At 41.1% G+C, this 13,280-nt stretch overlaps 1 protein-coding gene across 1 annotated transcript; it reads right to left on the minus strand.

Annotated features, from left to right (window-relative positions):
* Positions 1–500: 500 nt before the first annotated feature.
* On the minus strand, positions 501–12,296 carry LOC134627003 (adhesion G-protein coupled receptor G1-like). Its single transcript, XM_063472948.1, has 11 exons — positions 12,235–12,296; positions 11,248–11,335; positions 10,978–11,106; positions 9,997–10,146; positions 9,852–9,906; positions 9,665–9,756; positions 7,540–7,658; positions 1,920–2,194; positions 1,222–1,324; positions 726–1,054; positions 501–637 (listed from the first exon to the last, which is right to left on the minus strand). The coding sequence occupies exons 1-11, from the start codon at positions 12,294–12,296 to the stop codon at positions 516–518; spliced, it is 1,524 nt and encodes a 507-aa protein (XP_063329018.1). The 3' UTR covers positions 501–515.
* Positions 12,297–13,280: the final 984 nt, after the last annotated feature.

Here is a 13,280-nt window from a genome sequence, read left to right on the forward strand (position 1 = left end):
AACAGCATAATAGGAATAGGAGAGTGGAGGTGTTGAACTGCCCAGTCTGCAGTCCGGACCTTTCACAAATTAAAAACATTTGGCACAGCCAATCCAGCAGCTGGTCTCTGCGTCCTAAAATTCAGTTAAATTCAATTTTATTCATATAGTGCCAAATCACAAGAACAGTCACCTCAAGACACTTTATACTGTAAATTATTGCATATTTATACCTTGTATATTGCAGTGATAGAGACTGTAGCTTCCTCTCTAATAAAAGAAGAGAGGATCCTATACACTGGCAAATATGGCCCTGTCCGAACTTTTTTCAGATGTTTTCCTGGCGTCTAATTTAAGCTGGGAGTTTTCTTAGAATGGTACATTTTTATCAGATTTTAAAACTAGATATATTTTCCATGTTCTGCTGTGAATAAAATATGAGGTTTTAATTATTTAATTTGTTTGCATTCTGATTTCAGTTACCTTTTACACACCATGTCAACATTTTTGGAATTGGGTTTGCAAGTCAGGATAATTCACTTGTCTTGGCTGTTATTTAAACTGGTGGTCAGCTTTTTCTGACAGGTGTCTGTTGATGAGTTATTGTTTGATTGAGGCTTCCTGGTCAAAGCCAAAGACCACAGGAACATGAAGACACCTGATAAGAGAGAAAAAAAAATGCAACTTTTCTCACAAATGATCAAAATCCAGTGCATACTTTATACAAGAATTAGTCACATACTAACCTTGAAAGGAGTTGAATATTGTGAATACATAGATACCAGTGAGTGAAACATATGTGATGCTGGTTAACCCCCAAGGTAACCCCAGCACAAGGCTGAGGCCCAGCACTTTAACAGAGTCCTTCCATAAATTCCAGCCTTTGTTTTTGTTTGTCTTTTTCCAGCCAGTGTTGCTTCCAAAGCCTCCAGTACCCCTTCTTATCCCCCAGAGCTTAAACACAACTAGTCCCATAACACAGGCATTAAACAGCACCACCAAGGAAGGAAAGGCCACTGTAGTGATGTAACTGGTTATAAGGTGCTTCTTGGGAAACTCGCTGTTCATCCAGCATCTGCTCATTATTGAAAAATAAATATGTATTAAATAAATATAAAACATTTTGGAGGCAGCATATAAATGTCACCAATGTTAACATCAAAGTATGATTTTTTTGTCTTAAGAAATCAAATCTCATGGGTCACTGCATGCATAAAAATCCTACTGATGATATTTTCTTACATGTGTGCTGTTGTATTGGAGAGTTTGGCGTCCCGCATGTGCAGGGTGTATTTACCATAAACACCTGAAATCGCACAAATCACTGCGACTAGTGTCGGGAAGCCTAAAGAAGTAAAAATAGAATGATTTTCAAGTGAAGCATTAAATGCATATACAAAGATAAAATAAAATAAAATTTGTATGTGCTACAGCTTGAAGTGCAAATGTTAACAAACATGACTTCACTGCAGTCTTCTATTGAAAAAGAAGTTGCTCTACATGAAAAAATAATTAAAAACAAAACGTGAGTGTGGATCTAGACCACTCACCAACCTTTCAAGATTATCCATCCTTGAGGCTTTATTATGACACTGATTGCTGGACTTTTTTTTTGCCACGCTCATTGTAATCACTCGACATTTGTGCACATGCTACAATTTCATATAGTATTATTGGACACTCTCAGCAAATCACTGAAGTATTTGTAGTAAAAAAAAGTTGTAGAAAATGGAAAAAATACTGTATACATACCATACGGACAAACCAATCTCATTCAGCCATTTACCTGGATTTTAATCACCAAATTTATGATGTTTTCTCAACTTTGTAGTATCAAACAACAACAACAACAACAACAACAACAAACCTATACTATCCATTTCCATTTGGCCTGTTTGACAGCATCTGACAAAATTGTGTTTTAACCTTACTTTACTCACCCCATCCAACTAAGCTGAGTTTGAGAAGATATTTCCTGAAAGTGATGTTAAAAACCCGGCTTAGTAGAAGGTAGAGATGGAACCCCTCCAGAGCAGTCCAGCTGAAGGTGGCCAGCAGAGACCAGTGTAAAATCAGACTCAGAACCAGACAAACTGGGCTGTCCTCATTCAGCAGCCATACCGAGAAACAGGACAGCAGGAAGCTGAGGTGGAGGCAGAGCATTGCTCCTGTTAGCTGCATGTGCAGATTAGTTGTCTTCTCAGGACGCCGACGACTAAAGAGAGAAACAGCATTACAATTTTTTAAACAATGGAAGAAATTTGGCCTTTTTTTAACCTTTCGCTTTGAACCCTCAATTTTAATAACACTAACAATAGTAACTCCACACAGATGAAACTGAGAAGCTTGTGGTTTCCCATAATTATTGTCAGACTAAATATGCCAGATAATGTATCCTGTTCTATATGTAACCAAGAGTACGGGAACCAAGACTGCCAAAAATGGGAAGAAGATGATGAAGCTGAAGGAAGAAAGAAGCAAACCCTTTCAAAGTAATATCAGAGATAAATGAAGTAAATTTAAATAAATAAATGTAGCAATTTAGAGTATGACCCATATATTGATATTTCTTCATAATTTGCTACTATATTTATTTATTTGAAGACTATAACCCTTTTTTATTAATGTATAGGTTTTATGTAAAATAATGATTATCTTTGCATCCTAACTGCCTTTAATCCAAGGAGATAAGTGTCAGAGGATCCAGCGCTCCTTTTTCTGTTTCGTCTTCCAGCTGCTTCCTTTATGGCAGTGGTTCCCAAAGTGGAGGGTGCAAAGCCATTGGCGGAGGGGGGTGGGGTATGAATAAAAAAAGATCACACTGCCAAACCAATTCACTGGACAATTATATCCACGCTCTTTGGTTCTGTCCACCAGTTCAGAAGTTTTGGCGTGAGATATGTGAAGACTTATCGAATGTAACATTCCAACTTCTCCTTTAGTGTGTTTGTTGGGCAGCTTAGATAATGTCACTTCAGAAAAGAATATAGCCCACATGGTTTTCACTGCCCTATGCATAGCCAAGAAAACAGTCCTCATGAACTGGAAAAATAAAAATAATCTTAATTCTAACCAGTATAGAAATTATCTATTAGATTACATTAGTCTTGATACAGCCTCTGCCACCACATCAGATCAATTGCTCTGGGCTCCTTTGATCAGCTCCATCACCTAGTGGGGGTGGGGGGTCATAGTTTGGTCCCACCTTTACTGTTGTGATTGGTGTGGGGGTAGGGACAGGCTTAGGGCGTCGGGGGGTTCCCCAGGAGCATCTTCCTTGGGGGGCTCAACCCGGGGTAGCGGTCATGGCCAATTAAGGGCTCTGTTGGCTCTTAGGTGACGGTTTCCTCGTGGCTGCGTGCAGCGGGGCTAGGGGAGGGTCTGTGCTGACGGACGTGGGTTACTGACCTGGTAGCCTGGCTGCCCCTGGGTGGGTCCGGGACGGGCGTGAGGTTCTGGGGGCGCTCCGTCTCTGGGCTGGGGCCCTGGCCGGGCCTCGGGGGCTCGGGTCCTGGTTGGTGTGTTGCTGGGGTTGTGGGCGGGTGGGTATATGGGGGCCCGGTCCTGGCGCAGGGCGCCGCCAGTGCATCGAGCCACCTGGGGGACTCTTCAACTGGTGGGGGAGGTTGTCACATCTTGCAGGAGCTTTCCTCTCCTCAGGAGTTCTCTCTGCAGGAGGGGGAGATATAGGAGAGGTGGAGGAAGATCTCAGCCTGGGCGTCTATTGTCTTGTGTAGTCTGGAAGATGAGTGGATGATGGGGTGGGTGCAGTTTTCTCTGTAGTGGGGTCGGGTGGGCTGTCCCGGGCTCTGTGGGGCCGGGCGGCGCTGCTGCACTGGGCCCTGGTCCGGATGGGCCTGGGCCCCCTTTCCCTGGCGGGTTGCAGAGCATGGGGGTACCTACTGGGGTCAGCGGGGGAGCTGGCCCCAGGGAGGGGTCACTTGCCCCTCCCTTTCTTCCCTCCCCATCTCCAGCTGCCTCCCTCTTCCCGCTCCACCACAATCACCCACACATGCAGGGCCTTGGGGTAGGGGTGTGTCACCAGGGTGCAGAGGAGGCATCCCCCCCCTCTGTCCCCTTCTGGCTGCCTCTGCCTCAATTTTATCTCACAACTTAGACATTCACATTACTCACACTCTCATAACACATACATATAGGATCTTGGGGGTGGGCTCACAACACGGACTCCAAATTACCATCAGGGTGTACACCTCACCCCTGGCGTCGTTGCCCACCTCTCAATTTTAAATACACGTAGACATTGAGGGCTATCAGGAGGGGCTATGCGCTTACCTGCTGCTCTCTGGCAGGTAGCTCCATGCCCTCCTGGGTTTTAATTGCACCTTAGAACACATATACATCAACACTACATATGAGCGGGTAGAGGGAGGTTTGGAGTCTTCTCACACCCCCGGTCTCTGCGGCCTGCTGGAGCGGGGGGGCTAGGAGGAGGAGTTGGCCGTCCGACTGGGGTCTGGGGTGTGGGGCCTCCCTGCTGCTGCGGAGTCGGGGCAGTCTGCTTCTCCCCACTGCAGGGAAAAGGGTAACACCACCTGGGTCTGGGTGCAGTTTCCCCCTCCAGGGGCAAGGGTACCTAGACCCGGTTCTTAGAGTACGCTTGGGGAGTGTGATTGTGTGTACAGCGTCTCTTTATGTCTGTCTCCACGTTGGTTGAGTGTGGAGTAATTGCCTATGAGAGCATGAGGGTGGGAATGGATGTTTGTATCTGTGTGTGCCTGTATGTCTGTGTCTATATGTCAGGTTGGGTATCAGACGCCACCTCTCTGGGGACATCTCAGGCCCTCCAAGGTTTGGAGGCCTATCTCCCACCACCACTTCCCCTGCCGGTGGCAGACGCCCTCAGACATCGATGCGTTGGTGGTTCTTTGTGTCCGGGGGTGGGCGTCCGGGTACACACCGGCTCACTCCTTGGTGGCTGCTTATCGGGGCCTGGAACCTGGGGCTCGCTCGGGCCACTTCGGGGTTGGGGTGCCCTCGGCCTCTCGGCCTGGGGCTCGGTCACTCAGGCACAGCTGGCTGCCGGCGGAGCTCACGGGCACGTCACTGCAACCCCCCCTGGCTTCTGCTCCGCGGCTGCTGAGTGATCCCTCATCTGGGACTCTCCTCAGCTCTTTCTGGGACAGTGGCGCGGCTGCCCCTCTGTTGGTCTTCCTTGGTCTCTTGTGTTCTGGGGGCCTCTGGATGTCTGGAGTTTTGATCTCCTCCATACCTGCTTCATGCCCTGGAGGATGGGACTGTGGCCCCCCACACCCTCTAGCAGATCATTACATTAAGGAACCTTTTAAATACAAGCGTGCTCATGCTCACAGGTGTACACACAGGTGATCACACACACAAACTACACCCTTTTTGGCTCCTACCTCAAAGCACACTGTGCGCTGTCGATCTTACGTGCTGCACAATAATGTTTAATATTAAGTATGTAGTGTTATATTCCCATATATCATTGTGATGTTGTTTATTCTATTACTCTCGTTTTCTTCTGCTTGTTTTCTTTTTTCTTTCTCAACAGGTGATCCAGGTGATCGATATATGTATTTTTTGTCTGCTTATTTTGTTGGTTTTTGTTTTTTGCCCTTTATCCCCGTCCCTCTTCTCCGCTGTTTTTTTTTTTTGTTTGTTTTGTTTTTTCCCCCCTCTTTCTTTCTCCCTTTTCTTTTCCCCTGTCCCGTATCTAGCAGTAAAAAAAAAAAAATAAATAAAATAAACAATAAAAGGTAAATCAAATGGACCATTACGGCAAGGCTGGGATGGTCCATTTGGTAAAGTAAATCCGTTGGGCATCTTTCTTCGCCTTTAGACAATAATTCTGATGGCAAAAGAACCAAACGGGACAGGTTTACAAAAAAAAAAAAAAAAAAAAAAAAAAAAAAAAAAAAAAAAAGAAACAGGAAAATAAACATCAAAGACTTGACTTGCATCCTGAAAAAAAAAAAAAAAAAAAAAAAAGAATAAAAAAAGATGACTTGGACACTGCTATGGACAGGTTTTTTGACGGAGCTCCCACACAAACACAAAGCAGAAGATGAAGCATCGCCAAATATGCTTCCGAACCAACTTCCAAGCCAAAGACTAGAACATGTGATGAAGCATATCTTGCCATTGGCTTCACCTGTACAACAGTGGTGCCAAGTAGGGGTGGGTTTCAAAACTCGATTTTCCAATCATTTATTTAATCCTGAATCGATTATTAAATATAAATGTATTTTGCCAAAAATGCCAGGATCTCGGGTTAAAACTCATGAAACTATATCAACAACCACCAAACAGCTAAAATAGTAAATGATAGCAGGAAAAAGGATTCCACACAAAGATGTGAACACAAAGCGCGGACCCGACGCATCAGAATCTGTGAGATGTCGGCTTTCTCACCCGACGGCACGTACACAGGCACACTGTCCGTACTGAAAGTTGACACCTCACAGCTTCTGATGCTGCAGGTTTCGTCACTCTCTGACCTAAATTCACTGAAACAGCAGCAAAAGATCAAAATTACACTTCACATTTGATAAACATCATCATTACTTCCCTCTTACTTTTATTGTTTTGTGTCCACTACGATAAAATCACACTTCCTGCACAGCTCTCTCTCTCAGTGTATTTTCAAGAACAGTTCCCCATCTGTATTTTATCCTCAGTTACTTTGACACAAAGGTATCTGCTGTGAGGCTCACACCTCTGATGAAGTCTCACAAGTGTCAGTACTGATAAATGATCAGAATTATAATATTTCTGACTGTCTGAGGCAAAATTTAATCAAATCGAATCTGAATCCAATTGATTAGAAATCAGTGACGATACCCAGCCCTTGTGCCAAGGTAGGTTTCCCCTGCGTCAGGAGCATGCACTGGGCTCACTGTCCAAATAACGGACAAACAGCATCCCACATTCTTGATTTTTAGTACATAAACCTTTCTTATAATTACTGAAATTTTGGAGATGTTAGCTCTTTATACAGTAAAGTTACAGTGGGATTCTTGTAAAACAAAGGGGGCCTAGCAAAAAACGTTTGGGAACCAGTCCTTTAGGGGAAGTCGTTTTCTTCAAACTTTCCACTTTAGCTTTGTTTCCAAACTGCTCAACCTGAGCTGTTCCTCTGATATGTTTTGATATTTCAAATTTTGCTCATCCTGTTTACTCCTCGTGTGATTCAGCCCTATATGCATGCAATGACTACCTGCCAGCTTTCAGTAATCCAACATGTATGCAGAGGGCTTCAGGACTGTTCACACTTGACTGAGGAACATGACAGAAAATCTCTCACCTTTTTGGAAAAGTTTTTGACTGACGACTGTGGGGTGCCACACTTTAAGAAAGATTATGTGCAAGTGTTTGTTTCCCACCAGATGTGACACAGTACATTTAAACTGGTCTGACTGATGCAATAAACCAATCTTCCACAACATAACTTCTGTCAGTGGTTGACCTTTAGCATTTTTTTTCTATGAACTAAGCCAACAATAATATATTTCTTTATCAACACATCGCCTCTTTAAAATGTAATACTAGAGAAAATATCAATAAAACATATGTACTCACTGTAGACAAATATAGATGATCAAGCTGATGAATGTGAAGACGACGGAGAGTGCTGATCCAATGTAAGTGATGTAGCTGAGTGTCTCCGAATGAGATTTACTCACTGATAATTGTGGGTTCTGGAACATAAAAAGACACTGTTGAAATGCAGTCTATGTTAAGATGTTTAATGGAGGCCTATTCATGAGCCTTGGTCAAATTGTTTTGGTATTATAATTTAAAATCACTCCACCTCTTCTTATAACAACTTTTCCACTTTTTTCACTCTAGTTTTGACCCATAGAAGACCGCTGCACTCCTGCTTCAAGTTCACATATGGCATGGTGAACCGTTTTTATAGACAAAGATTTCTGGATGTGTTCCTCAGCCCATTCAGTGACTTCCATGACAGAATCATGTAAGTTCCACCGGAAATCATGAGTATCCAGTATTGATTTTCTGCCTTTTTTTGTGAACAGAAATTTATTCAAGACAAATCTGTTGGGAATATATATAATGAGTGGTAAAATGTTATTCTAGCTGTCTTTTTATTTCTCCAGCCTTTTATAGCCCCTGTCCCAACCTTTTTGAGATTTGTTGCTGCCAACAAATTCAAATTAAGGGTTTTTTTCCACGTGCATTCATAAGATTTGCAAATCATTGAATTCAGTTTTTTTTTTAAATTGAGGTGCTAAATCAAAACTCCTTCAATCAAATGTTATTTAAAAATTGAATGCATGGGTTAGCTAAGCTCTGAAAAGCATCTCTTACTTTGTTAGAAATATGGTATCTAACCAGATTCTTACTCTGGATGGCATTACCTTGGCCTCCAGTAACACTGTGAGGAACCTTGGAGTCATTTTTGACCAAGACATGGCCTTCAATGCACATATTAAACAAATATGTAAGACTGCTTTCTTCTATTTGCGCAACATCTCTAAAATTAGTCTCTAAAAAAGTCTCAGAGTGACGCTGAAAAACTAGTTCATGCTTTTATTACTTCTAGGCTAGACTACTGTAATTCATTATTATCAGGAAGTCCTAAAAACTCCCTGAAAAGTCTTCAGCTAATCCAAAATGCTGCAGCAAGAGTCCTGACAGGGACTAGAAAGAGAGAGCAGATTTCTCCTGTATTGGCTTCCCTTCATTGGCTTCCTGTTAAATCCAGAATTGAATTCAAAATCCTGCTCCTCACATACAAGGTCTTAAATAATCAGGCCCCATCTTATCTTAATGACCTTGTAGTACCATATCACCCTATTAGAGCACTTCGCTCTTGCTCTGCAGGCTTACTTGTTGTTCCTACAGTATTTAAAAGTAGAATGGGAGGGAGAGCCTTCAGTTTTCAGGCCCCTCTTCTGTGGAACCAGCTTCCAGTTTGGATTCAGGAGACAGACACTATCTCTACTTTTAAGATTAGGCTTAAAACTTTCCTTTTTGCTAAAGCATATAGTTAGGGCTGGACCAGGTGACCCTGAATCCTCCCTTAGTTATGCTGCAATAGACGTAGGCTGCCGGGGAATTCCCATGATGGACTGAGTTTTTCCTTTCCAGTCACCTTTCTCACTCACTATGTGTTAATAGACCTCTCTGCATTGAATCATATCTGTTATTAATCTCTGTCTCTCTTCCACAGCATGTCTTTATCCTGTCTTCCTTCTCTCAACCCAACCGGTCCCAGCAGATGGCCCCGCCCCTCCCTAAACCTGGTTCTGCCGGAGGTTTCTTTCTGTTAAAAGGGAGTTTTACCTTCCCACTGTCGCCAAAGTGCTTGCTCATAGGGGGTCATATGATTGTTGGGTTTTTCTCTGTATCTATTATTGTACGATCTACTGTACAATATTAAGTGCCTTGAGGTGACTGCTGTTGTAATTTGGCACTATATAAATAAAATTGAATTGAATTGAATTGAATTTGTTAGAAACTGTAAAAATAACACTTTATTACATGTGGGAACTTCCAAGAGAAAATGGCTTTGTGACTAAAATTTGTTGCTTGCATTGAAGTTGAAGACATCACCCTTCAAGCTCTTTAAAGACTCAATTCATATGCTGTTCCTAATTAAAGTTGCTATACACTGTTTAGACAAGCACAGGTTTTATCACAAGGCTTTATTACATTCTGTAGAAAGAGGTTATCATTTTACCACAAGCACAGCAAAGAAGCTCAGGTGGTTGCAGCTGCAAATAAATTCATTTCCTGTGTTATTGGTTTCACAGCCTTCAGTGCTCCAATAACCTAATAAAATAAATAAGTACAAATACATTAAGTAGATGTGATTCTTCTTTACATTTAGAAATGACTATACTGGAGGTTGACATCTGTAATAATACCTGTTCCATTTCCCATCGCTGATTCCTCCCAAAATACACAAGTCCCATTTTCCACCTGTGAAAAAAATGAATAGAAATACTATGAAAACAGGTTATTAGATTTTCAAAGCAAGATGCTGTTGCAACCATTTTGATGTCTTCTTACCTCTTTGTCGTGTCTGAAGATTAATTTGATGGGTTGCTGGAGGTTTTTCACTGAAAGAGTTCCTGCCTTCACCGATAGGACTGAGCCCCTAAACACAGTGCCTTCTCTGCGGTGAAACTGTATTTGCCTGCCTTTTGAACGAGGACTTGGCTGCAATGTGTGGGACACATGAACAAAGTGCTGGGATGAGACTGACTGAAAAAAACTCTCCTCTTAACACGAAGACCCACAGGCCAAATCTAGCCCTTCACTAATTTAAATTCAGCCCACATACTAACACATTTGTTAGTATGTGGTTTACACAACTACACACACCCACGCACTAAACAGCCTAAACAGACCGGTGGAACTCAACACCACCTGAAAGCTTACAAGCTAGAAAAAACAGAATACAACAAACAGGAAAGCAGATGCAAGCAAAGATGGAAGTCTGAGTATGTTTTTAGCAGGAGACGTTTGTATAACAGATCGCCATATATCTGTTTTTAAAGAACATAATTTACATTGTGATTGTGATGTTTGAATCCACACACCAGCATGACAAGAGACATGGAGTTACAGATGGACACCAGCAACTTTAGGAAGTTGCCAAATTTACAAGAGACATGAAAATACAGCCCAGTATGTTTCTGTGACTGAGCTGTAAAGGCACGTTTATGTGCACTAATTCGAGGGAAGAAGGGAGGCTGAAGGCTGAACTACATGCTCAAACATGTTTTTACTCTTGTTTATGAAACTTCCCACACAACTGATTTGTCATTTTCAGGAATGTGAAACAAAACTGGTGAGATTTCTGGGTATATGTACATGGAAATTTAAGATTTTATTAAATATACTACCAGACGTACATATTTGACATGATATAAAGGACAGTATTTCTCATTTCCTACTGTGGCCTTCAGTGAAACTGAACCTGCGACCCCCACAGATCAGCATTTTTTCAGTGAATGACATTAAAGTTCTCTTTCTAGAGTCACTGACCTTAAAATGACTGCTGTTAATTACAGAGGTCACCACCAGGACCTCCACCTCAGGCACATTTCCTCTGCTTCTCTGGAGAGCTGATGATGGGATGTGAACCCTATGTTCATGTGTAGGACTCACATCAACCTGAAAAGTATACACAAAAACAAAATTTTAAATATTCTGTTTTTGTTATTTATTGAGTTCATTAATACAAAATTAAAGCAATTCAGATAAAATGTCATTTTTTTCACTTCCAAAAAGCACTTCAGCTCCAAATGACCTCACCTCTTGAAGTGAGTCTACTTTGAGTTGTTTGATGCCTCCCATGAAGCGACCTCTTGGCTTGCAGGTCATAATTTTGTCCTCATAACAACTACCAACAGAAATTTAACATAGTTCAGATATACAAATGGGTATTAGTGATATAACTGAAGACAGAGACAATAAACTAATAGAAATAATTAATAAATAAGAAAAAACAATTATTTCACAGTCTGCTATGGTGTGATTTGAATTTATTGATTTCATTTGTTCACAGTTATACTTTATAAAACTAAAAATTAAGCTGCAAGATCTTGAGTTGAAGTCCATATGTTCATATGTTCTGCATAGCTCAGTATTCTTAATTAATCCACACTGTAGCCCAAAAATATATTTTGGCCAAAAAAAGAAAAGTGCAAAATAATAAAATAAAATAAAATAAAATAAACCAATATGTCAATTTTTATTCAGGGAAAACCCTGATTATAATTATATTTACTTGCTTCAAAAAGTATCAGTTATTTAGGGGAGTGCAACCAACACCCTTCCCAGTTAGACAGATTATAGTACTGATCTTTGAAAACCCCTGACAGTAATTTAAAAATAATGTCCTACGCTTCCAGAGTGTCAAATGCATCTCAAAATGTGACAATGTGTCCTTTCATGTCATAAATATTTATTTATACACAGACACTTTGCCAGGAGCCCTCAGTGTCACATTTGATGACTGAGATTACGGTATAAATTAAAAAGATTATACACTTAGTATGTTTTTATGATGAAACCATGTTAAAACACTGAAAAGCAGCCTATGTAGAGATAAAAACATTTTAACAGGCAGTAACTTCTTTTATATGGAGTGAATGCATAAACAGTGATCATATCTCTCCTTCAGGTTGTATCAATTATGTTAAACTAGCATTTATCAACAGCAAGTTTATTTATTCATGAGAAAGATGATATAACCTTTCAAAAGCAGGAATGTGAGATGTACAGAATAAAATGAATTACCGTGTCCATGCAGTGGGCCTTTTTATGCACTCTTCGAGAACATTTTCACAGTAGTCTGCCATAGTGATACACACCAGAAGTGAAGGGATCAAAATTAGCATCATTAATACATTTAAACAAGACTGAAAGGTGATAAAACATCAAAGTGACATTTAACTCCAGAGGCAAGTGAGAAGCAGCTGTTTGATCAACACTCTAGGAACTTAGCGTTCCTGCTACTTGATAGCTGAGATGCTAGTCAGTGATTTTACTTTTCTCGTGGTTTGAGAAAATCCACAACCTTTAGATACTAACAGTTAGAGTGGTATTTCCCTCACAAGCACACAACTTTAAACATCATAGGAATGACATGGTAAATTTACTCACCCACAGCTTGGGACATAGAAAAACAGAAGATTGTAACTAAAAAAAATGTAATCCACATCATGGCTCACTCAGCCATAAACACAGGTATGCTCTACGAGGTCCACAGGGTGTTGCTCTGCTTGGCTGAGGCTTGCTAACTGAGACAAAGTGGGAGTTTCACATCTGTATATATCACATGTTCTTGGCAGAGGCAGGGATGACCCCTGATTGGACGAGGTGATTCATGACAACGTTTTTTCCAGAGGTATCACAAAGCTCAAGTAGTGAGTTGTTGCTCTGAGTTATGATAGAAATATTTACACAGACAGTATATAACCACACTGAATACACAGGCAGTGAATCAGTTTGAGAGTCGTCTGCCGGAGACCCTGCTGCTATGGTTACATGAAGGAAAATTATCAGTTGTTTTATCAAGGCTTTATCATTTGAATTAATGGTATGACCTTAATCCTTTCTATGCTGTGCTTCTTGGTTGACAGAGAGAGCCAGAGAAAGATAAAGAAACATTCATAAACACAAGATAACTTGATGAGATCATAACTTGGGCAAAGAACTTCAATAAATTAATGTTAAAACAAGTCTGACAGAAATCTTAAAATCCACCCTAAAGAAAAAAAGAGAGTTAGGAAATAAGTTAAAAAAAAAATAAAAGACATTTCCAAAGTAAAGAAATCCAACAC

Source organism: Pelmatolapia mariae, linkage group LG1 (genome assembly GCF_036321145.2).
Source record: "Pelmatolapia mariae isolate MD_Pm_ZW linkage group LG1, Pm_UMD_F_2, whole genome shotgun sequence".
Taxonomy (NCBI): Eukaryota; Metazoa; Chordata; class Actinopteri; order Cichliformes; family Cichlidae; genus Pelmatolapia; species Pelmatolapia mariae.